We start from the raw sequence: 26,637 nt of genomic DNA, 5'->3' as shown, positions 1-26,637 counted from the left end.
TTTCTTCTTCATCTTCTTTCCCCCCTTCCAAATTATCTACGACAATACCTTTAGTCCCAAAATGCAGGACCCCAAGCCTGTCACTGATACATTAGAGACTCTACATGCAATCTAGAAATTATTTTCTTTGCAAACCTCCAAAAAACAGTAAATAGCTGCCTTCAGAAAACTCTCGGGAGGCCAGTCCCCAATGTCACAAAAAGGTCTAAATGGCAATTTCCCTTGAGCTTCTGGGAGGTGGTCAGTATTTATCCCAAGTCCTCATGATTGAGCACTGTTACAAAAAACAATGTGAGAAACTACATTTTGCCTTCTAACATGCTGGTATTAGGTCTTGATCTCAATTTCTGCAGCAAAACTTGCAATAGATTTTCCTCTAAAATGAAGGATCCTCTTTGACTTCAGTTCCACAAGCATTAAAGTACTGCTCTAGATGAATCTAGTATCAAATGCATTATTTCTCCTTTCTTTTACTAGGTTTTATCTTTGGACATTTTTAGGTTTTGTTTTACTTTCCTCATGCAACCTTTTAACTGGTTTGAAAGGTACTGCTTAAATGATGGGTTTTTTTCCCAAACATGCCATTTCTCAAATAGCACTAAGCTCCTACTTACTAGCTATTATTCTGCATACAGAATAATATCTATTATAGTGACCTATCTCCCCCTCAAAAGAAAAAAAAAGCAGGAAAATATCTACAGAGGGAGAGAAGGAAAAAGGAATGCAAAAAGCCAAAGAGAAAAAAAAAATACTGGAAAGAAGTAGACGTTAAAAAAAAAAAAAGAGAAAAAAATAATTTTGCATTGATTTAAAGTAATTCCCATATAGAGCATGATTCTTAATGACCAAAATGAAAGATTCTAACGCAAAATGTTAAAGCTCAAGTTTCCTGTGTTCCTATAAATGCAGAAAATACAATAATACATTTCCTTTAATTTGATTTGTATGGAAGATGCTATATGCACATTAATATACCTTAAAAGAAGGTTATATTAATACTCAGTTCAAGGGCTACCAAAATCACTACAAAGGACGAACTAGCCCAGGTTAACTTTTGGGCTATCACTATCCATACACTATTTGAAGTAGGATGGTTACAGTTTCACCTGTAACTAGAAAAGAGTTAACTACAAAGAGTATGGGGCAGAGGAAAGGAGATGAAAATTTAGGCAAACAGGTAAAGATACTTAATGAAAGCAAAAAGGAGACAACACCAGACAGTCTACTATTGCAGGGCTGCTCAGCCAGATTTGTCAAACACTAGGCAAATTTCCATGACATGATTCAGAGGGAATATATTCTAACACATAATTTTGCCAAGCAAGTTTAATAGTTTGGGTTTTTTAAGGAGGGCAGAAATAAAGTGCCCAAAGCATGAAGTTTAGTAATCTTCAAGACTTCACTACTACTTTCTGTGTCTCAAAGGCATTACTGGAAACTTCCCAGCCGCACACAGGTAGAGGCAGAAAAGGAAACTGCATATGCCAGAATAACCATACATACTGCAGTCCTTCCCACATTACTGTTCTAAAAAGGAATTACATGAAGAAGATGAGCTATTATAAATCACAACACACGCAGTTATCAAAGAAGCTAAAAATTAACTTGCATGGGAAAAAAACCTTAAAGAAAAATCTTAACAAACAGGCTATAAAGTGGGTCTTTGTTAGGAACCAGTGAGACGAGGAATAGGAATTACTGCTTCAAAACATTCCTATTTTAAATTCTAGAAACAATAAAGTCCTGCATCTCATTCAGCAATTTAACCAAGTTAGAATTAGATGTAGAAGATAAGGAAGGAACAAAGATTTCCTACAGTTACTACCTAAAGTCGAAACCATGGGATACTGCTCTTAAATTGTCAAAAAAAGTTTGTATTTATATTGGAATACATTTCTATTTGACTGGTCTTCACTCAGGACCCGAGTTAAACAAGTTATACAAAAATCAGTCCATTGCAACGACATTTACAAGGGTTTTTAATGTTAGAGAAGGTCCAGAACATCATCTCAGAGGTAAGAACACTTTACAAACTACTGAATTTTCTGGTATAGGCAATGACACTTCTGTTTGGCTTGCATTTTGTCTTCTACTTGCTTGAGAAAATTTCTTTGCCTGCAATACACTACAACAGAATCAGGTGTGGAAACATGAAATCTTTCCTCTCTCAAAGAGAGCAAGGAACTGCTAAAACCCATTCAGAGAACCAACCTATCTTTGACAATCACAAGCCGGTGGCCTTGCAATTCAAATGCAATTTTGTTTTACATAAGCTTGAAAGCATACTCTTCAGTGGCGCTCTAGGATGGTATATTATTCTGAAGCATGCTCATTTTTATTGTTTGTTAATGTATAAACAAATAATTTTTAAAATGCTGAAGGTACTGTATAGTAATAATAGAGGTTCTGGAATTATTTTGAATCTACGTATTCAGGAAGTTTTAAAACATCACCTTTTACTGTGAGGAAAAAAAAAAAAAAAAAAAAAATCAATAGTTTCAGTGCTAGCCTGAAGAGAAGCACTATAATAATGGTAATAGCCTCTGTTACACTGGATCCTTGATGATACTGGCAGAACAATGGGGGGGGAAGAAAATCTACTTCAAGTCCTGAATCAACACACGAGATCTGAAGGCAAATAATCAAACTATAACACCGTGTTTCTGAGATGAAGAATGCATACAGAAATTGAAGCCTTTGCAAGAAAAGTCTAGACCTGAGGATGAGATTCTTAAACTCTTGATATTTACAGTACTACATTCCATAGTGTCACCTCCTTTGCAAGAATCACTGTATTACCGGGGGGGGAAATGCTCTATTTCTCTCTCATAGGGAAGTGTCAGTAATTCAGGTTTCTACTACAAGTCATCAAACTTGGCTTTACAAGCCTACAGAGCTTCCTCAAAGGACCATGGAAAGCACGTTAATTCATTCTCAAACCCAATATGGCATCTGCAACCCACATCTCTGGCAGACTGCTCTTTCCTTATCAGAGGAGGGGACTAACCACCAATGACAGCTGATTATTTCAATGCTCCAAGAGAAAATATATCAACATAAAAACCTAAGTTTTCCTCCACAGCTATGGATCACCTTGTTTTTCATAGAAATTCAAGAAAACGTAATTATGAACTGCCACAGCCCAGAAACTACATGCTAGCTACCCAAAATATATGCAATGTCCTGGTTACTAAAGATGAGAAGCAAACAAAGGTATCCTTTTCCAAGGACTACTCTAAACTTGCACATCAAGAAATACTGTAAATCAAAATATCATCACTATTCTCTCATGCTAGGTATAGTTTATCTACCTTCAGTAACCACAGTGACACAGCTCAACCCAAACCAGGCAGAAAAAAAAGGAAATACAGAGGAGATAAAGTTCCAGGCACTGAATCACTAAGCCTCTTTACACCTTTTCGATTTTACTTGTGCAGCTTTAAAAATATAGGAAAACAAGAAGAGAGGTTCAGAACACCTGAAGCAAGGGCTCTTCAGTGCCATTTTACAGAACATAGCCTGAAGTTAAGTCTTCCGTGAAAAAATAAGCAAAAATTATCTGTTTAGTCTCAACAGGGTCAAAAAAATCTGTAACTTTAATTAAGGGGGCATTTAAAGGCAAAATTATGTTCAGTCTTATATGGTTCTTGAGTACAAAAAGCTGCCCTACTGTTGCCTTTCTCACAGTCCTATGACATGATTTAGCACTGCATCTGAACTACACTGAAATAGAAAATACACTTCCTCCTGTGAAGAACTGAATTTTTTAAAGACTTGGAGGTTTTTTGTTAACAATATTGCCAGTAATATTGTTAGAAAGGCCTGTTGTTCAGGCCTTAGAAAAAGCAAGGGGGGGGGGGGGGGGCAGCGAAAAATAAATCTTTATTCTATCCCTGCATATAAGAACCATACTTAAATGTCTAGCAATCACAAGGAATACATATATTCTCCAGTACAAAGAACTGACAGGATATTAAGAAGAAAAGTAGGACTCCAAACAGAGACATGAAAAAAATCAGATAGTGGATCCCAAAGCTTCAAAATTCTAGATTCCGCTCTGATCCCAACTGCAACAAACCCAAATCACTTTTTAATTCCTATTACAATGGCATACAGTTTGGGTAAAAAATTTGGAACAATTGATAAATGCACAAGAGAAAAATCTATTTTATTCTGTTCACTCAGGAAGTCTTCTTCAACGTTGCCAGGCTCAATAAGCTCAAAAAGCAATTAAAAAAAAATTATTCAAAAAGCAATCCTACGTGAACAGCCATGGCTTTTGGAAGAAGGTCAGAGATGAATTAGGAATAGGAAAAAATTAGTCCTTATAGATGAAGTGTAAAAAAGTAGATACTACAGGAGTAGGTCTTACTGCTGTACAGTCTGTAGAGACTTCTGTTATGACTCCTGTGTTACTGAGAAATTCTGAAACAGTGCAAGTTGAGGAAGACAGAGAGACAGACAGACAAAGTAAGTTATCCATCCAGTAACAGTGGTAAGAATCAACCTGATGAGTTGAGAATTAGCAAGCACTTTGACATCAACAAAGTAGTCAGTGCTGAATCACTTTTGATACGAAGACCCAAAGGGTTTAAAAAACATAACATGCAAGTAGTATGTCCTCATAACCTTGATGCTTAAACTTGATTTCTGAGTGAAATAGGAAACATTTCAATCTATAAGAAACAAAGTGGTATACACTATAATAATATTTTCAGATAATTCCATAGTAATAGTAGCAGATGAGTTGTGGTTTTTAAGTACCTTACCTGTACTTCGGTATACTGTCAAGAGCTGCAAGAGCTTTTCTGAGGTTTAAACTTTAATTTGTTCTTACTTTTTAAGGCTTCAAGTTCAACTGCTAGGATTATATATTCACATGCAAGGTCCTCAAACTTGTGTCAGGGTAACATTTCCTCTCAGTAGTCAAATGCTAAGCAAATGAATACATTAGCAAAAGAAGCAACTACAATAAGCAACCACAACAATAAAATAAAAACTTATGTTGGAATACATATTTAACACTCACATTAAAAAGTGCAAATGTAGCTATGACAGAAATTAAGACTACATTCAACAAGATGAGATAAACCAAAGAACACAAGTTCAAACAGAAGACGAGCTTAAACCAAGAAACACGGAGAAAGAAGGGCATAGATACAAACCACAAAATGTACACGAAAGTTTAAGCAGAGAAGGATGTCAAAATGATAAATAATGGAATTGCATTTATATAGCACCATCCATCCAAACAAGACAAAGCGCTTTACAAATATTAATGAATTGAGCCACAGTGTCTTCAAAGGTATCCACATTCAATTTGAAGTGTGGTGTAACAGTACTCTAAAGAACAGCAGTGACACCTTTATTGCTTCTTTCCTACGCAGGCATTTCCCTATGAAACATCACAAGTACCCTTGTTCTAAAACATTCCCACATTCCATGACACATGCTACACTTTCATACTCTAAGAGCAAGAAGAGAAGAGAACAGTAAAATCAGCATTTATAAATACTTACAACTGTAGCAATAAAAAGACAGAAAAGTACTTGTATTCTCAAATGGCAGAATGAAGGAATGGTCTACATTTCAAAGAAAAAGCATGTTTAACCAGCTAACGCAGCAAAAGCTTTCCATGGTTAAGCAGAAGCAGTAGAAACACTATCAAAGAATAATTCTACGACATTAGCACTGCACACATTCACAGTAACTTCACACAAAATAAGATCCTAATAATTCTGTAAGAAATTATTAGACTCAGACTGCACCTTCTGGTCTATCATTCTGCAATATTCGAACCACTCTTAAGAGAGAAAAAGAGAAGGAGCCTTACCCTTTGAGCTTTTGCAAGTTCTTCTTTCAATCTTTCATAGCCCTTTTCTCTTACTTCCAGTACAGATGGGCTCCGTAAGTGAGATAAACTGTCTGTACTCAACCCAAAAATATCTTCATTTCCTTCAGCAACATCTGCTACTGCAGCACCCTGCAAAAACTCTCTCTCTGTGTTATTGCTCTCCTTTCTGGAATTATTATGACTGATTGACCCACCCTGGGGTCCCGAGGTAGAAGGAAGTACTGCGTTGGTAACATTGATGCTGTAAAGAGAGTGATATATTTTTTTATTTGCACAATACATTAAGAAGAAATGTTTCAGAAATGGCAGCAGTGGTATTAAATATACCATTATAGACATAATTTATTATTAGAACATTATAAGTAATGTTAAAATTCTATCTTCAGTAAAGCAAGCAGGTTATATAATCAGCAATTTAAATAAAAAGACTCAGAACTGACCTGACACAAGATGCTTCGCGACAATTCAGCTGTCTGGGAGATGAGTAAACAGGTTGTGTGGGAAGGTCAGAAACATTTAGTGCATTGGGTTGGATTGGTGTGGATGACACAACAGAAGGATGTGGTCGGTAGATAACACTGGGTGAGGTAGTTTGCTCCTGAGTCCGTGGCTCATTTACTCCAAGAAGATCTGGTGTAGTAGGTGAAGCCAGATTCACTTCATGAAAGCCTTCCAAGGGGTCACTGGCCATAATAAAAGCCTCATCATATGAAAGCCTGAATTAAACAATCACATTATCAGAAAGAAAAAATGGAAATATTTAATTATATCTGACAACTATTTGAATTTAAAAAAACCACCCAGACAAATATGTTCAGGATCCTTGATGATACAATGGAAACTCCAGCCTAATTTTGAAAAAGTATCCACTTTAAGCACCCAAAATGTTTTTTTTAACACTTCTGACTGTTGAGTCAGAAGATCTAATAGTACACTTGACATCTCACTGGGGTGGTGAAATCAAGAACACACTATACCATAGAAGGAAGGTAATCTTTCAAAACACAAATATATTACGTTTATGAATGAGGGGGAGACCTGGGAACTGGTAAGAAAAAAACAACCTCACACATTTTTTAGAAACTTAAATCTTTCCATTTTATTCTCAACATAGCAAACAAACAATCTTGAGACAGAAGTCAGTGAACCTTTAAATAAATTACAGTCCACATCAGTTCTGGTTAAGTTATAAAACTCATCTTGTATTAGTTCACTGAAATGATAGAACTAACCAGTAAGCTTTCTCATTATACTTCACTATGTGTATTTAATGCATCAAGTGGTTAATTGTCATTCACAATGACACTGTCATAAGTATCATACCAAAAATACATTGCAGGTAAAAGTACACTTTGAATTGGCAATTTAAATGACAGTGTATTTTATTTTTATTCTTTAACTGCATAAGTTCTTCATAAAATCAACAAGTAAAAGAGTAATTTTACAAGCCCCAAGAGCAAGTTCCTATTTTCCAGCAGTTTATCAAGAGAGCACAAAAATGTTTGCGTGATTCAAAACTATGAATTAGAAGTAGTATGGAAAATTACTTAGCAGTAAGGAATAAACAAGTAATAAGGAATTACTTAGCAGTAATTATTCACTGCAAAAAAACCCGAATCATTTTCTCTGGTATACAAATAAAAGAGAAAATTAAGACTTCACAAAAGGTACCTAGCATGCAAAAAAAGAACGAACTGCAGCATCTAAATGAAGTTATATGTTGCATTTTACAGAGAAATTGGCTTGGATCTTCCAATAAGAAAGACAAGGAAGAGAGAAGATATAGAAAGATGACATTCATAACCATGAAGAGATGATGCCATCCACTTAATGTGTGTCCAGTTCATTAGCTATTTCACAGAAAAGACAGAAAATTCCAAGAATGGAACCCTGAAATTAGCATATGCAGTAATATATATTTTAGTTACATGGATACCTTTTGGTCATCTTAAACTCAAAGCACACTGTTCAAAACTGGTTTGCATCCCAAGCATTGTACTGAGTTTGAGTACGTCCATGTTAAACAAGTTGCTTTACTACATTATCACATTATTACCACATGGAAGAAATTAATTTGTTCAGACAGCAAGAATATGTTACTAGTTTTTCTCTGCTGCTAATTGCTCTCACAAAAAAACAAACAAACAAACAAAAAACCCAAAACAAACCAACCACCTCTAAGAAACTACCCAAACAAAAGGGACCTTACATGAATAAGGAGAGGTGGTTTGTGGTTTGTTTTTCTTCAGTTTTATTTTGAACTACCAGCTGCACAAACTTGATTTACACAGAACCAAACACAGATTTGTGCTTTGGAGATTTTCTACAATAATGGAGAGATGAACAGCTTATTTTTAAGTTTAACTATGAAAAATACTTGTTTGTTTTCCCTATCATTCTTCTTTACAATTCTAAATATTTTAATTACATGCTCTACCTCACATAAAACCTGCTGAGTCAACAAATTGAAATGGAGGGACTGACAAAGCTACAGGACAGTTCTTCAAGATTGAATTTCAAAAAAAATTTTTTTCAGCTCTACAGTGCAACCACATCATGCCATTTTTTTACATTTAATAAAAGAAGAATAAAGCCGTATCGAAAATACAACATTGTAGAAACAGTAATTTCACCAGACCCCCTGAAAAATATCCATCTTGCCAATCTCAAATTCAGGCTCATATCTACACAAACATATTAACTATCATTATTTCCACTACTCTCCTTTTTTGACCACCAAGCAAGACATTCCCACTGGCAATGCCACCAAGATGTCTCTTCACATTTCTGACTTCTGGGATTGCAGTCTTCACCACTAACAGAAGATGCAGGGAGGTGCAAGCTTCTAAACAGGGATGTAGAAAAGATTCCTGGATACCTTGCCTTTTCTATGCCTACAGCAACTAGGAAAGTGAACCAAAAAATGTGCAACAGAAGCAAAGATTAAGAACACATCTGAGAGCAAAAAGGGAACTCTTCGGCTACATCTTCCCTTCTGTTGACTTGCTTCCATTTCAAATTTCAAATTTAAGTCCATAGTTCAAAGGAAAAAAAAATCACAATCTGACCTTGACGTTCAATACTGGTACCATACTATTTCACATCACCAGTACCACTGGTTATTTTTAGCTGTATACCCCAGAGCTGAAATTTTCTATGAAAGTTTGCTGTTCCAAGCTGATTTAAAACAAACATACAAATAGCTATTTAGCCACTTCCACAGAGCAAAGGAAGAAGGAAAAAAAAAAAAAAAAAGGCTCAGGAAAATTTTTTGTCAGTGCATCAAGTAAGTCACAGGCTCAAAGATGCATCACTTCGTATCTTTGAGAATTTAGACCAACAGCTATGTTATGAATGCAGAAAGTCACTCTGGCTCACAGAGAGAGAAGTTGTTAGCAGTCTGCTTATTATCTTCCAAATGTCCAATTGCATTTATAGCTCATGACCATCCACATATATGCTTGGAAAAATAAAAAATAAAAAAAACCCTATCCTCCCTACATGCTCCTATTCATATGAAAAATGTTCACTTAACTCCTTTCTTACACCTTTCTCACTTAATGTGCCAGTGTTTTTAATTTTTTTTTAAAGAAACAAGACAACTATTGAATTTTATGACAATCACTCTGCTTACACATTAAATATCAATCTTAGCCTAAACAGACAAAAAAGATTTATGAGTAAATAAATCCATGTGTGCCTTCTCAGTCATTAAACAAAAAGTTCTTTCTGATACAATAAGTAAAAAAGTTATACAAACTATTCGTGGAGGGACTTAAAGTCCCTCAGCTAAACTTTTCTCATAGACTATCAAATGGGCACTTGTAAGCATACCAACTGTTCAAATTCAAAACTTCTTATCTTTCCTAGGGTTACTTCTCACTTCGGAGTGAGCAAGCAGAAAATGTGTACACTACCCATACAAAGAGGACAACAAAGAAGCTCATGTTTAACCTATCAGTTTCAAGACTCACCAACACTATTACCAACACTATGGTTATCAAGGCATCAGCTGAACACAAGTTATGCATTAATGAAACCAAGCAAATGTGCAAAAAACCTACATCGTTCTAAAAATAAAAGGTCTCTTTGGGGAAAGAACGCTTTAAAGTAATAGTAAACAAAATGAAGTGAAAAACCCACATTATATTGCAGTGTTATTAAAGATTACAGGCTAGGTTAAAGCTTTGGGAAGGCTCGTATTATTAACTACAGCAGCAATGGACAGCCTTGGTGAGAAGGTACATGTAAGCAGACAGCTTTACTAGAAATCAAGCTGACCGTGTGTAAAAAAACATGGTGTTGACAGAGCACTCTTCAGTAGTAATTCTACTGTGAACAAAAGCTGATATTCTGACATTCCAGGGCAGCAAACTTATTAAACAAAATCATTAATTTTCTTAATATATTTTCTACCACACTAATACATGGTGAAAGCTTGGAAAAGCATTTGTGCCTACCAAATACATAATTATTTTTGTCTTAGTTGATAGCATGGAGTTTGGATGACATACAAAATTCAAGTACTGTAATAAATCAGGATGCAACAACAAAATAAATTTATTTCCTTATATTTTCATGTGGAAATAATGCAAACTTAGTGGAAGCTGTCAAAATGACACAACTTTTTATTTGTCTCCACTGTCACACTTACACTGCTGACTACCCACATAACTTCAAGACAAAACAATGCTCAAATCTTGTTATCTAATATTAAATAAAAGCATACTAGGAAATCAGTTTAACAGCAGCTAACCTAACGGGTTTCTGTAACTTCTAATAGGAATCAAGAACTGTGAACATTTTCAACAGCAGACAAATCAAAGTGACAAACTTAATTTTCCGATTGCTACTGTAAGAGGGGTCCCAGCTACTTGCCTGAATCAAAGGAGTCAATAAATACTAAAAAGCTCCCTGAAAAGTTGTTTGTTTTCTTTGGAAAAAAGAAAAAAGTATTGCTGAAAACCACCTACTATAAATTGTGAAGTGTCTTTCACAGATTGCTTTGAGGTAAAAGACAGATTGAAGATGAGAACTCTGAATAACCTCCTAATACTTACAGTCCATTTAAAAACAATGCCAGCACCAGACATTTCACACATCAAAAATCTCACTTTTAGCTTAAATAGTAAAGAGCACTACCACAATATAACAGTTATCTGCTCAAGTTTAAAAAATAAATAAATAACACACAAGGAAAAAGTTACCATTTCTAAATAGTTTGATGAAAAGTAAATTCTAGCTGGCATTAAACAAAAAAGGAGTTGTTAGCTATTGTGCTTTAATCTTCACACAGCAGTTCTTCAAAATGTAATAAAATCTCAAGGACTCACTTTATTAGACTCCAACTTCTGCTTCAGTTAGTTGTGAATGAGCTAGGAAAGTGGATTTTTTTTGCAGCAGTTCTTGTAAAGGAGTGGTACTAGCCCACCACTGCACCTGCATTCTTCTCAGTAGGTTGAAATAAGTATTTGGCATTATACAGTCTGGAATGTAACATATTTTAAGCTCTTAAGAACTCAATAGGGTATTAAAGCAGTGAACTAATAAATATCATTTAACACAGTCCAATTAAGCACTGATACTCCATACTGATACCTACCATGTGCAAGCAGGCAGTTTGAAAAGCAAAACCGTTGTTAGGAGTATATGGACAGTATTTAGAAGTTCAGAACAAATTCAGTTACACCTATCAAGTATGAGCAATTTATCAGATGTTGGCATGGGACAAATACATTTGCTGTTTATTTTTGGTTTTTCTTCCTGAACGGTTTTATATATAAGCTTAGCCACAGAACTCAAGCAAGTTTAAATACTGTTACCAATGCTAGTTCATTGCACACAATTTAAAATTCGGGACAGGAATTCCCTTAAGGTTTAAAAAAAACAAACAAAAACAAAAAACAAACCAGAAGAAAACAAACAAAAAAACCCCAATTCCCACCTTTACAATTCTGCAATTATGATAAAATCCTACCTCAGGAGCCCAAATACTCTATGAATTTATTCTGGAGCAGTAAGAGAACAGAAAACATACTCCAGAATACTGCGTATTCTACTTTTATTTCCAAGTGACCTTGCACTACATGTTTACTAGCAGTGAGTATGTTAGAAAAGAGGGTAAATACAAGGTAAATTTTAAGTTAGGCAAGCCTACAGAATTTAGGAGCTAGTAAACCCACACTTGTTCAACATGAGAATATTTTTCCATTTCATTCCCAGTACTGTTGTCATATAATGCTACAATCTGGGTATTTTTCTATTCTCTATGCTCCTGTTAGGCATTCAAAACAGTATTTCACACTGTTTTAGAAAAACTCTTAGTATGTTTGATAGCAAGACTCTGTAAGTAAGAACTTGTTTTGCTGAACTGATGACTTAAAAAAATCTGTTTTGAGAACTTTATTACAGGGACATTTTAAACTAGAAAAATACAGATGCAGACAGCAATTCTCTCTTTTACAGAAGCAAGCACCACACAAAATTCAATGACCTATATTTATGAAGTGCTTGTGAAACCTATAAATAAGCATGGTTTAGAGTCCAGTAGATAGTACACCTCTTACTAGAGAGTAAAATCAGCGCTTTGCAAGGTAGAGTGCTGCAAACTTTTATTGTAAATTGACATTCGAAGCATGCTGTTCAGTTCACAAAGACTGTCTAAACTAAGTTAATTTAACTGTAAATAGAATTCTCTTTGCATATGCTGTTCTGTCTTATCTTGGAAACCACAATCCCATCTCAGGTTTAAGCTTTACTTGCACTGTGACTTGCAGTGTCATTCTTGGCAACACTTGGACCTAGACTCACTTTTTGTTCACACTGTAAATATTTAATTAGTAAACTTAAGTAAAAATTATCACCATTTTCATGCTACACAAAGCTTTGAAAGTGTACCTGCAAATTTGTTTAAAGAAAAATTTTCTTTATTTCTGAAAAAAATGATTAGGATATTCTTAAGCGCAACCAAAATCTCTAATACAAGTTTCAGTAGTTATATTAGACAAGATTTTAAAAGACATATAAAAAAGACTCTTAAAACTAGAAATCCAAAGTACATGTTTCTTGTCTGGGAAAATCCATACACTTAACAGGATCAGAGAGACCAGCTCATTTGGCGTTTTACAGGAATTTCAAAGCAAATCAATAAAAGTTATGAACACAGCTGCTGTCTAGAATCAAAAGGCTTATTGTAATTGTTTTCCTACAGAAAGAAAAAAAAACCCTTTTAAATATACTGTAACAAAACAGATATTTCAGTCACAACTGTGAGATGCCCTCCCATTTGTTATTTATCAAAAGCATAATGAGAATGGTAAATTATTTATCCTTCTTTGCTCACTAGGTAACGTTAACCAAGCACAGCAGATGAATGACTGCCAAGACACTAATACAGAAGGCCTGACTTTAACCCTTCCCAGAACTTTTTAAACAGATCTGTAATAAAAACAACAATAAAATTATTAAAGCAACAAGACTTCAGGTTTTGCCTGAAGTCCTTTTAGGAAGGACTATAAATATCTGAACAGATGGTAGCTGCCAATAGATGCTTCTAGACTGAATAACCTTACATCTGCTTCAAAAGAAAAGCTGCCGATTTCACAGTTAACACGAGTCTGAAGAAGAGCAATTATTTTAGGTGTCTAGATCACCGCTTTTCAGCCTTCCTAAGAAGATGTTTACAAATTAACACAGATAACAAATCGAGCAATATAAAGCTTAGTACGCTATCTGCAAACGAAACAGACAACCATCTCAAACCCATGAAAACACTGTTGCTCTATGTCAGCAAGAAGAGCCTTCAGGGTATCGTTAAGAGATTTGGCCCCTCGGTATTGTTCTGCTTCCAGAGCCCAGCCGACTGTCGGGGAACCAGGCACTCAGCACCAATTTCTGCACAGCTCATCACCAGCCATTGACTTGTACCCAAAATTCCCTTTCTGAGCCTCACTCTCCAAGGTAACTCCTTCAGGAAATTAAGGTTAGCTGAAATCCCTGCTACTTAACTCCTGGAGTTTAGAGGACTACTTATCGGCGACGAGGTATTAACCTCAATATTGCTCGAAGGCCTTAAAACGAACAGGAAGACAGGGGAGAGCAGCTCCACAGTCCCACAAAGCAGAACCCTTCGGACTCAGCTCCTGGCACCCTTCGGCACCGCCGCCCCGGACCCCCCTGGAGAGGGGGCAAATTCTGGATCCACCGAGCGGCCCTGCCCGCCTCTGCCCCGTCGCCTCTCTCGGCTACGAGGTTTGTGAAAAGAATTCAGCACCAGCCTGGCCTTCTATCGCATCCCCCCCACCCCCGTCCTCATTTCAGTCATCCCTGCCCGGACGCCCTTCCCCACCGGCCCTACGACGACTCGGAAGGGCCACGGCCGTTCCCTCGCAGGCAGCCCCGAGGGTAGGACGGCTGCTTCCAGCTCTTTGTCCGCCGCCGGCTCCCCAGAGACAGGTGTTCCCGACGCTTTCTGGGGTGATTCCCAAGAACTACTTTTTGCCTTTGAGAGACTAGATTCGGGACCAAGCGTATCCCCGCCGCCAGCTGCCCCCTCCGCACCCACGCAATCCCTGAAGGAGCCGGGGCGCCCTCCCGTCCTGCCGCAACCCGGGCCGCCACCTGCTCTCTCGCTCTTTCGGGGGTGGGGGGGAAAACCCCAGCCCGGGCTCTCGCAGCCGGGACGGCACCCCCGACCACAAGCCCCAGATAGGGGCAGCCCTTATAGGCGACGCCGGCTCCGCCCGCCCGGGCACGGGGCTCCCGGCAGCGGGACGCCAGACAGGTGCGGCAGCGCAAACGGAGATCCGCAGCCCGGCACGAACGGCGGCCGCCCTCTTCCCGAAAGCGGGGCCGAGGCTGCCACGTACCTGCCGAGCCCAGCAAATGCGTCCGCCGCACCGCGTCCCTTCCTTCGGCCAACCTGGAGGGAAAGCGGGGAGGGGGGGGCGGGAGGCGGAGCGCTGGGGCAGCTGCCGCGCATGCGCTCCACGGACGCAGGGTGCGCCGAGGGGGTTGGGGCGCCGGGTTTGAGCCACCCTCGCCCCCTTGCGGCCATGGCGGTAACGCCCAGGGGCAGCGCGCCTCGGGAGCACGAATGGCGCCGGGCGTCTGGGGCAGGGTGCGGGCTGTGCGCCTCAGGATCCGAGGTGCAAGACCGGACAGAGCAACCCAGGAGTGGGGGCTGGGGTTCGCTGCATGCCCTCAGCTGCCACTGATCCAAAATGCTTCCGAGGGACAGTCTGAGGGAAGCTTTTCCCTCCTGCGGCTGGTAGTCAGCCAAGCTGCCAACAGGCGGTCAGTCAGGCTTCCAGGGGAGGGAAAGGCGGCGAGGCTGAGGCTCAGGGAAAGCAGGACTGTTAAAAAGCCTGGTTAGGTTGTTCAGGCACAGCCTCCATCCCTCCTCAACAATCAGCACCAGGACGGCCCGTGGAGAATGCTCTGACCACAAAATGCTGTTAAGAGCATTTCCAGTACCTGGAAAGGACCTACAAGAAAGCTGGGAAGAGACATTAATTTATAAGAGCATGTAGCAAGAGGACAAGGCGTAATGATTTTAAACTGAAAGAGAAGAGATTTAGGAGAGATATTAGGAAGAAATTCTTCAGTGTGAGGGTGGTGAGGCAGTGGCTTGGGTTGCCCAGAGGAGCTGTGGATATCCCCCCACTGGAAGTGTTCCAGGCCAGGCTGGATGGGGCTCTGAGCAAGCTGGTCTGGTGGATGGTGTGCCTGCCCATGCAGGGGGCTGGAACTACACCGTCTTTAAGGTCCTTTCCAACCCAAACAATTCTCTGATTCCCAGGGGCCTTACTGGAAAGGTACAGAAGACTCATGGCTGAACAAGGACAGGTCACGATTTCACAGGTCACGATTTCACAGGTCTGGATTTCAGGAGAGGGAAGGCTGCAAACACTCGGTTTCAAGAGAGATCAGCCGACATTTCTGTGTCTTCACTCATCACCTGGGAGAGAGAATTAAAACATTGCTTTCTGTTCGAGGGCATATGAGGTCAAGGCTGTTAAAGTCTGAATGTATTGTTTCCATGAAGAAACGCAAAGAAGGTAATAATTCTGTATTTAATGGTGTATGGTAACAAAGGCACAAGATTACATTGAGAGCATGAAACTCATGTCAGATCATTATCCAGTGATTTTCACTCTTGGGGCATCCACTGCCCCAAATCAGGTGCTGAGCCTGCCTAATGTATATATTAATTAAAGACTGAACTGTGAATTATATATCCAAGACTTGTGAAATAAGGCCACACGTAGAGCTAAAATAGGTCTCACCTGCTAAAAAGATTTTTCCAGCTCTACTAGTCTGTCTGATGAAGAGATAGTATTACAAGCTCTCATCTTGGCTTGCCTGTGTCATTAAGCCGTCATTACTGCCACCCTAACACAAGCAGGGTAGTTCAAGAAATTTTATAGCTTTTCAGAGGTTAACATGCAGACCTTGCTTTTTTTCTTTTGAAGCCCTTTTCTGTGCTGTTTTGTGTTTTCTGGGCCTTTAAAAGCAGTAGGCAAAATGTTGGAGAGCTACTATAAACAAGACACCGTCTTATCACTGGTCAAAAAATATTGCCAAAAATAATTCTTGAAATGACAGCAGCCTTGGCTGGAGGCTGTACTTTCCTCATTGTTAGTGCAGCTGAACTGAACCTTGTGCTGCAATGGTGGGGAACTTTAGCAAAACACTAATGTAAACAAGATCTTGTCCCATTCATCAGTCAAGGAATCTAGGCCACATTCCAGTCAATAATTGAAACGTTAATTATCTGTACAGCTTTCCACTGAATGTGGACTGAATGTCTGAATGTGAAAGAATCCTGTTTGGCCAGTCCTGCAGGGTATAGCAGCAGGCAAATAGTGTTCTCTGAGACACATTCACCTTAGCATCCACAAGCAAGAAGTTTACTGAGGGCAAATAAATAAGACAAAGAGGATAGAGGATACAAAAAAAAAAAAAAAAAAAAAAAGTATCAACACCATTCACTGTAGTGTAAATATATTACCTATAAATGGTAATATCTTCAAAATTCCTTTTCAATGCATATATCTACACTGACTACAAGGGGACAAAGGCAGCAAAAGTGGCTACAGAAAATAATCATCTACAGCTTTTCTAGAAGACATCTGAAAGACAAGAAGCCAAGCAGGACAAGATGTGGAACATTCAAATAGCAGTATAATTTGAAGATTTTTGTGAAAAGCCTCATAGACCAGAGATGTTCAGTTTGAAGGCTTCAACCTTTGAAATTATTTGATTTGCTAATATTGCCATGCAATAGAACCCAGTGCTCTCAGAATACAGGTTTGCCAAATTAGATGTATCAGACATCTCATTAAAAACATGATTACAAAAGAGACAAGTGGAATCAGAAGTCATAAACAATGTATTAAAACATAGTAAACTGACAGGAGTCTATAATTAGGATCTGTAATCTTATAGTTCTTAATCCTGTACAATGACTGTACTTGGCATGACAATCTGGTGCCTTAACCGGATTAGACATCTTGCATTTCAAGAAATAAAAGCAATATGGTTCCAAAGACACTTGACTGTACTAAAATTAATCACCAACAGATTTTTTTTCTGTAAAAGTATTCCTGTTTTTCACCGTATGTAGTACTTTCAAAGTCAGGCATCAAGAAAACACAGAAAATATAACTTCCATATTTAAAATTAAAAGTTAAAACAATATGGATTAAATCCAGAGACATAAATATAAGACTTAAGTATTTTTTTAAAATCTACTTTAAAGTACTTTTATCCAACTCTTGGCTCCTTCTTGAGCTGCACACCAGAGCAGGGGCACTCCTTTGTGCACCATGAGCTAGGAGTGAACCAAGGTAAACAAACACAGTGTAGGGCTTATACTGCAATATCTTCCCAGGATGTTTAGGCTTTTTTAAAGTGAAAAGTTGAGGAGAGCAGAGGGAGAGGGTCTGTTGCAGTTCAGGTGGAAATGGTTGGACTTGGCATTAGAAAGAGGGAAGGCTGGGTTTTTGTCTCTGTTGGTTCACTTAACTCACTCTTCTTTTTCCTGGATGTTACTTTCTCTTTTTATAGTTTTCCCCCCTCACCCCCTTCCTTAATCAGTGTCTGCAAAATAAACAAATAAAGCTTTGAGGGAAATGTTTAGCATTTAAGCATGCAAGGGAGGAAAGACAGAGCTAGCTTTGATCCAGGACTGGCAGGACTACCTGGGTCATGGTGCAAAGTCCTGGGTTTTTTCTATTTCATATGTGTATCAAGAAATAGCAGTAAGTATTTTTTTTTTTTTTTCAGCTAAAGCCAGCCAAATAAGAAAAGGAACTCATGTGAATTGTTCCCTCTGCAGAAAGAAACTGATAGTGGTCAGCCATCCTGATGTAATCCCTTTTTATGAACAAATGCTAGTAATTCCATTCTTACAAATGCATCAACAACAAACAAGCCATTGAGTTCAGATAATGAAGATTATAGTTTTGCCCATCAATTAGTGTCAGCATGATTTAATCACGCCTCTAACAGTGTTGTATATGGAAAATTGCATCACAGCTTTATATCTGTTCTAACTAATTGCACTTTGTTACTCTCTTAAAATCATGCAATAATCTGGATCTCCATTCTTACAAATCATTTTTTGTATACACACATCATAGTCTGTAGATACAAAGAATTTCTTCACAGCATAAGCAGCACTCCTTGTAATTACTAAATTGGTTTATGGAATGGTTTGGTTGTATTTTCATGTGTATTGTCCATTTTTATGTACGATGATGATTATTATTAATGTATTTTCATACAGGGAACAAGAATTATTGTTTGCTGCTCTCGAAGATGAAACACTGCCCCACTGAAAACTTAGCTCCTTAATCCATAACAAACATGAGTTTACAGTGTTACAAGTGATACCTCAAAAAACCTTTAATGAGAACATAAACACGCCTGTTGTACAACTGAAGATGTAGTATTAACTCTAATACAAATAAATGCTGTTGTTATTCTTATAAAAGAAACTTTCCAATGTGAGAAAAGATCCCTTTTTCACAAATCTGACTTGAGAAGTGCAGGAGACTGTAACAGACATTATAAAGCAAAGACTAATTATCAACTGTCAATATTCTGTAATGATGACTGTAGTACAAAGTTCTCTTAACATAATTTCTTCATTAAAAAAGAAGAGAAATTAGATGTCTGCAGGATCCCACGCGTACAAAAAGATGATTACGTGCAAATGGTTGTGCCATCATTTGCATCTTTAGGCAAGCAAAGAAATTATCTAATATTGAATGCTTGGCATTGTGCAAGAAGTTTTGAAACCCTGGTCATCTTGGGAAGCAGGGTGACATTGACTGAAGAAGAGTAAAATCTTTCCTTTTGCAATTTCCTTTTTGCTTAAGCTGAAGCTGCATTATATTAACTCTATAATGTACTTATTAACTGACTTACCCAACCCATCTCAGATGAGGCAAATCTTAAGTCATGAGAAAGCTCTTCCAGTCAATGCAGGCATAGCCTTTTGAGCTTGGTTCCTGGATTGGTTGCGTTGTTGATCCCATCTTCTGTCTGACAAATCCCATGCTGTGACATCAGGTGGCTTTTGTGTGCCTGTGCCTTCTGGCAATTAAAGAATTGTTGAGGCTGATCATGGTCACTCTGGTAATAGTATTTTTAATACCAAAATCAGCTCTACTGCATAACAAATTATGTTTATTTCATGACAAGTAAGTTGCAAAGCAAAGTGTTTCTGAATACAATTTTACTTGGAGAATTAATCTGTCAGGGCAGCAGGCTTTATCCTGCAGAAAAATTCATTTGTAATCCTCTGAAGTATTCTGCCATGTGACTTTCAGAGATAAAAAGAGCCTCCTTTAAAGTATATTTCCACAACCCACAATGGGTGATGCTAAGTACACCGGTATCTTTCCCACTAGATTAATTTTTAATTATTGCAATTTCTCTCACGAAAGAGACTGTGAGATATCACAGCAGCTCTTGACACATTCATCCTATGGGCAGATGACATTTTATGTTAATTTACTCATCTGTTTAAGACAGGAATTCCAGCAGCAGTTGACATTAAGTAGAAAAATAAAGCAAAACTCAATATTTTCTTGTCTGAAAAAACCTGACAGCAATGTCTTTAATACTGCCCTCTTTCCAACATTTTATTCACTCCTTCTCAATAAGAAAATTCTTTCATGTTGTTCAGACCACATTTTAGCCTAGTTATTATAGCACTTCTTTGGATATCAGCATTATGTGTTGTTAATGAATCTTGACTAGCATGCAGTACAAATTAGTCTCTGTTCCTATCTATACTGGAAATCTTCCAGTATAAACAGAAACAAAAATCAAGACGAAAGAGGACAAGGAAACATAAATACATGAAATTACTTGAATTTGATAGATTTCTACCATCTATCGCACTCTGCTGTTTGTTTTTTTTTTAAACACCCCGGGGACGGTATTAGCAGAAACCTGTCTAGATACACAACTCCAGATGTTTTTGTCTCTGTGTGATTTACAGAATCACAGAATTACTGAAGCTGGAAAAGACCTCTGAGATCATCAAGTCCACCCCATGACCCAACACCACCACACTGGCTAGACCATGGTACTAACTGCCACATCCAGCCTCTCCTTAAACACCTCCAGGGACTCCACCACTTCCCTGGGCAGCCCATTCCAATGCCTGATCACCCTCTCTGTGAGGAAGTGTTTCCTGATATCCAACCTAAACCTCCCTTGACACAGCTTCTGGCCATGCCCTCCTGTCATTCGTTTCCTGGGAGAAGAGCCCAACCCCCACCTGACTACACCCTCCCTTCAGGGAGTTGTAGAGAATGATAAGGTCCCCCCTGAGTCTCCTCTTCTCCAGACTGAACAACCCAGATCCTTCAACCTTGCCATGTAAGACTTTCCCCATAGTCCCTTCACCAACCTCATTGCGCTCTTCTGGACCCGTGCCAGCACCCTCAGTATCCTTCTTGAAGTGAGAGACCCAGAACTGGACACAGTACTTGAGGTGAGGCCTCATCAGCACTGAGTACAGAGGAAAATTTACATCCCTAGTCCTGCTGGCCACACTGTTCCTGATACAGGCCAGGATGCCATTGGCCTTCTTGGCCACCTGGGCACACTGCTGACTCATGTTCAGCTTCCTGTCAGTCCAGACTCCCAGGTCCCTTTCTGCCTGGCTGCTCTCAGCCACTCTGTGCCCAGCCTGGAGCTCCCCATGGGGTTGTTGTGGCCAAAGTGTAGGACCCAGCACTCAGTCTTGCTGAACTTCAGACTGTTGGCCTTGACCCATCAACTCAGACTGTCCTGGTCCTTCTGCAGTGTCTTCCTACTCTCCGGCAGATAGACACTCCCCCCCAATTTGGTGTCATCCACAAATTTACTAAGGGTAGACTCAATGCCCTCATCCAGGTTGTCAATAAAGATGTTGAGTAGGACTGGGCCCAGTACTGATCCCTGGGGAACACCACTGGTCACTGGACATCACCTGGATGCAGCGCCATTCAGCACTGCTCTCTGGACCAGGTCATCCAGCCAGTTTTTAACCCAGCAAAGGGTGTACCTGTCCAAGCCGTGGGCTGACAGCTTTTCCAGGAGCATGCTATGGGAGACTGTCAAAGGCTTTGCTAAAGTCAAGGTAGACCACATCTACAGCCTTCCCCTCATCCTCTATGTGGGTCATTCAGTCATAGAAGCAGATGAGATTGGTCAGGCAGGACCTTTTCCTAAACCCATGTTGGCTGGGCCTGATCCCCTGGTTGTCTTCCACATGCCACTTGATGGCACTCATGATGGTCTGCTCCATAACCTTGCCAGTCACCTTGGTCAGGCTGACAGGCCTATAGTTCCCCAAAACCTCATTCTAGCCCTTCTTGTGGATGGGTGTCATGCTGGCCAACCTCCAGGCATCAGGGACCTCCCTGGTTAGCCAGGATGGGTGATAAATGATGGCGAGTGGCTTAGCCAGTTCTTCCACCAGCTCCCTCGGCACCCTAGGATGAATCCCATCCAGACCCTATGTTCTGGGGTCATAGGCTTGATGTAAGTGGCACAGCAGATCACTTAACTACTTCCTACTGGATTATAGGAGAGTTATTCTGTTCCCCTTCCCTGTCTACCAACTCAGGAGTGCAGTTGCCCTGAAGGTAGCCAGTCTTTTTGTCAAAGACTGAGACAAAGAATATGTTAAGTACCTCAGCCTTTTCCTTGTCTTCCATTACCATGTTCCCCCCCTCATCCAATAAGGAATGGAATTTTTCCCTGACCCTCCTTTTGTTTTTACTGTATTTGTAAAAGCTTTTAAAATTATTTTTAATAGAGATGGACGTATTAAGTTCTAACTAAGCTTTTGCATCTCTAATTCTTCCTACATGACCTTACAATACCCTGATTCACCTGTCCCTTTTTTCTCAAGTTGATAAACTCTTTTTTTTTTTTTCCCTGGGTTCTTGCAAAAGCTCCCTGCTCAACCAGGCCACTCTTCTTCCCCACCAGCTTATTTTTTGGAACCTTTTTTAGGGAACTACTCCTGTGCTTTCACAATTTCATTTCCTAAAGTATGAGTTGTGTGTATCCAAAGTGAATCAAGAGAACATGAATGCAAAATACACCATTAGCAGCAATCATTAGTAGAGCTGCATATACAGAGAAAATTCTGAAAGCTATTTTTATAGATGAGGCCAAAATTTTTGTCTCCCATATATACTTGTAAAACAAAAGAACCTCTTCTGCGTATTTATGATGATGAAACAACATTTGCTAAAGGTGTCCATCAGGAAAAGGTCAGAAAAAGGACAAGAAGTGGTAAAATTATACTAATCATCACAAATGTGAAACAGTATTTTACACACTTTGCAAATCCATTATTTTTGGTAGCCTTTTAGGAACACAGTGTATACAAACAGAATTTCTGCATGCTGTCGTCAATATGACACCTGTTAAAGATAATTGCATGTGATGGCAAAGATGTAAATATCTTAACAAAATATTATGTACTTATCATGGCTTGAGGAGATCTTTGTTTGTGTTAATAGTCTATAATAAGACTCCATATAGATTTTAAATGATCTCCAAGATGTGAAAAATCCTTTCCTAAATATGAAGGTGAAAATTTAGTGGTTTATAGGTTTATATGCAAATATAAGTCCTTGTAGGATATATAAATTATAACATTTACAGGATTTGCAAATTATGAATAAATCCTTATTCCTTTATAAATCCTATAAATCAAATTCATCAGAGAGGATTATGAGAAAGTACAAGAGAGGAGTTCCTAATAACAGGTCATAGACTGAAGGTCTTTCTGTTCTTCAGAGTACATTCCCAAGCTCAGTGTTTGATGGAGTAGTCTTTACCATACCAGCTTAGAAGGAATAATCAGAATTAGTTTCAAAAATTCTTTCTCTCTAATCCCCCAGAATAAGTCCAATCTCACTCCTTGATAGCAGATAATGCTCCAGAAAACCCATGTCTGCTGTCTGATTGCCCAAGGCTGCCTTGTCCAATTTCTGGCCCAATACAGTGCATTTATCTCAGCCCTGTTGAAAGCTCATTGTCAATGAGCAGCATGCAGCAATGGGGATTTATTTCTAGGCAAGTCAAAGGGGGTCTGCATGAAAGAGCCCTGCTCTGAAGAATGGTTTGCCATAAACATGTAGAAGAAAAGAAAGGTATTGGGAGTGGTCAGTGTGGATTTACCAAGTGTGAATCATGTCTGACCAACCTTTTAGCCTTCAGTGATGCCATAACTGGCTGGCTAGATGGGAGAGCAACAGATGTAATCTACCTTGACTTCAGCAAGGCTTTTGTCACTATCTCCCATAACAGGCTCATTAAAAAACTCAGGAAGTGTGGGTTAGGTGAGTGGACAGTGAGGTGGATTGTGAGCTAGTTGAGTGACAGAACTCAGAAGTTGATAAGTGGTACAGGGTTGAGTTGGATGTTCCCCAGGGGCCAGTACTGGGTACGGTCTTGTTTTACATATTCACCAGATGGGGGGACAGAGTGATTCCTCAGCAAGTTTGATGGTGGTATGAAACTGAGAGGAGTGGCTGACACACCAGAGTGCTGTGCTGCTGTCCAGCATGACCTGGATAGGCAGGAAAGTTAGGCAGAAAGGAATGAAGTTCAGCAAGGATTAATGTAAGGTCCTGCACCTGGGGCAAAACAACCGCATGCATCAGTGTAGATTAGGGGCTGACCTGCTGTAAAGGAGCTCTGACGAGAAGAATCTTGGAGTCCTGGTAGACAATAAGTTAACCATGAGCCAGCATTGTGCCCTTGTGGCCAAGAAGGCCAATGGTATTCCAGGGATGCATTAGGAAGAGTGTGGCCAGTAGGCTGAGGGAGGTCATCCTCCTCCTCTACTCTGCCCAGGTTAAGCCTCATCTGGAATACTGTGTTCAATTCTGAGCTCCCTAGTTCAAAAGAGGCAGGGAACTGCTGAGTCCAGCAGAGGTCAACAAAGTTGGCTGGGGGACTGAAGCACCTCTCTTACACAGAAAGGTTGAGTCATCTGGGACTCTTTAGCTTGCAGAGAAGGCTGCAAGAAGACCTTATCGATGTCTATAAATATCTAAAAGGTGATTGTAAGGAGGATAGAGCCAGACTCTTTTCAGTAGTGCCCAGCAATAGGACAAGGAGCAGAGGGCACAGTCTGGAACACAGGAAGTTCCATTTAAACATGGGAACAAATTTCTTCACTGTGGGGGTGACAAAGCACTGGACCAGGCTGCTCAGGGAGGTTGTGGAATCTCCTTCTCTGGGGACATTCAAAACCCAGCTGGATGCAATCCTATGTAACTTGCTCTAGGCAGTCCTGCCTGGGTTTGGGCTAGATAATCTCTAGAGGTCCCCTCCAACTCAAATGATTCTATGATTCTGTGATAAGGAAGCAACCCCACCCAACCTCAGCTGGTCACTCTTGCCTCCTGGGAGGATGCCAGGAAGTCAGCAGCATCCATGAAACTGCTCCCTTCTTTCCTCTGTCTGCCACCTCCATCACTTGTGCCCAAAGTGGTTGTTGTGACACCCGCTTCCACTGCCACCACAGCCGTGCTGTCTCTGGCCACTGGTATGTGGTGGACGAAAATGGGGGGAGGAGGAGGATGTTGGCAGTGGTGATCCCAGTGTCTCTCCATCCCCAGTGCTGTAACACTCCTGTGAGATGGCAGCTTAACAGTGGAGGGGCAGAGGAAGGGTTGGCACAGCCCTCCCCTGTGCCCTGATACCTCGCAGCAGCTCTGCTTAGCTGTGTGCTCTCTGCAGCCGTGTCCTCTGCATGGCTCCTTTGCCAGCAGCCCTCTCAAAGCTCCCACAGGCATTTCTCACACAGCAGGACTGTCACAGCCATGTCAACATCACCCAGAAGCCACACCCAGAAGTTTGACTATCATTAATCAGTATTTTCTCCGTCCTTAGCCTTTGCCAACACTTTTTCGTAGGCTGGGAAAAGCATTCATTGCTTTTTCGTTCCTCCCAAGTCCCCACTGTTACCCTCTGCCTCTGAAGCATAAGGAAGCTTGAAAAAAAAAACCTTGAAACCTTGATGCCTTGAAAAAAAACGATTTTTGCAAATCTCTGGAGCTAGTCCTTGCTGAACCAAAGATCTTATCATGATGGCTTTTGCAGCCCTTCTGTAACAACAGAGCTCTTGGAGCCCATCAATGATCTGTTGTTAATGTTGTGGATTCAAAATACCCACATGAAGCTGCACCAAAGAGCTGAATGTAAGGCTACCTTCAAGTTTATAGTAAAGGTCTTCCTCACTTGTGCTAACACTAGCTAACATATCAGCTATAACGTAGTAAGTTCATTAACTGGGAACTTTGCAGCAGCAGTAAGGAGCTGTCACTCCCCAGCCCCTACCCTCTTACCTCCACATTCAGGTGGACCCAGGTGACCCGTGGGGGACTGGATCCCGCAATGTCCCCTGACATGGGAGCACCATTAGCTGTCACAGGGTGTGCCCAGCCAAGTCAGAGGGTGCAGGGAAACTGCACAGCAGCCTTGGCTAGCGAGGGCACTACACCAATCACGTGTCCTTCTCTTGGGACCAGGGGAAATGGAAGAGAGACAAAAACATTGCCTGCCTCAGGGAGATAGCTAGTAAGGACTTAGGGGCACCATAGTGATAAAAAGAGAAGTATTTCCTACAGAACTGGTCACAGTGGAGCTACACATCTCGAAACCTTTACTTATTTCTGCCTCTGAACACACAGGGGCTCTAAATCTCATGCCTTCTGCAAAACAGCTCCAATCTGCAGAAAAACTGAAAAGCCGCCAGGAAAACCACCTGATACCCTCTGTCTGACACAGAGGTGCTATTATTTACTGCTCAGTGAAACCAGCAGATGATTATACTCAGCAGAGAAAAAATGTTTCAGGTCTCAGTAATTCTCTTACCAGTGACCTTAAAATATCCCTGTTGTTAGTAGTTTTCCTTGCAGAGGACACTCACTGTAATAGCATCAGGCAGTATGTTTCTTCATGCCAAGTCACTGAATGCTAAAATGATTTGTCATCTTTTGCCACAGGCCCCTTCCTGACACACACATGCCACAGTCTAATGTCCTGCATGCTTTGACATCAAAGTGTCTCCCTTCTTCCATTGCCAGCAAGAAGAAACACAAACAATGGCAACAACTTACTTGCTTTCTGAGAGGGTTTTAATTAAATAAGTGGTCTCAAATAGCTTAATGGGAGTAAGGCAGAGGACAAAAAACCCACTTTCATCATAAAATTTATTAAAACTATAAATTCTCCTTACTCTCTCCCCT

The 26,637-nt window shown here is 39.9% G+C and overlaps 1 protein-coding gene across 3 annotated transcripts in view; it reads right to left on the bottom strand.

Moving 5' to 3' along the window:
- Window positions 1–14,839, bottom strand: part of RAB3IP (RAB3A interacting protein) — a 33,134-nt gene extending 18,295 nt beyond the window's left edge. For 2 of the 3 annotated variants that reach the window (XM_071766686.1, XM_071766696.1), the window contains exons 1-3: window positions 14,722–14,839; window positions 6,295–6,570; window positions 5,834–6,095 (exon numbers count right to left, since the gene is read on the bottom strand). In XM_071766686.1, the coding sequence (XP_071622787.1) occupies window positions 5,834–6,095; window positions 6,295–6,570; window positions 14,722–14,834 (651 nt within the window). In that variant the 5' untranslated portion in view covers window positions 14,835–14,839. Of the gene's footprint in view, window positions 1–5,833; window positions 6,096–6,294; window positions 6,571–14,201; window positions 14,690–14,721 lie in introns of those variants that run through there. The other variant, XM_071766703.1, reaches the window with a different exon arrangement.
- Window positions 14,840–26,637: the final 11,798 nt, after the last annotated feature.

Source organism: Heliangelus exortis, chromosome 1, assembly GCF_036169615.1.
Source record: "Heliangelus exortis chromosome 1, bHelExo1.hap1, whole genome shotgun sequence".
Lineage (NCBI taxonomy): Eukaryota > Metazoa > Chordata > Aves > Apodiformes > Trochilidae > Heliangelus > Heliangelus exortis.
The sequence above is the reverse complement of the archived record's forward strand: the minus strand, read 5'-3'. Positions and strand labels throughout refer to the sequence as shown.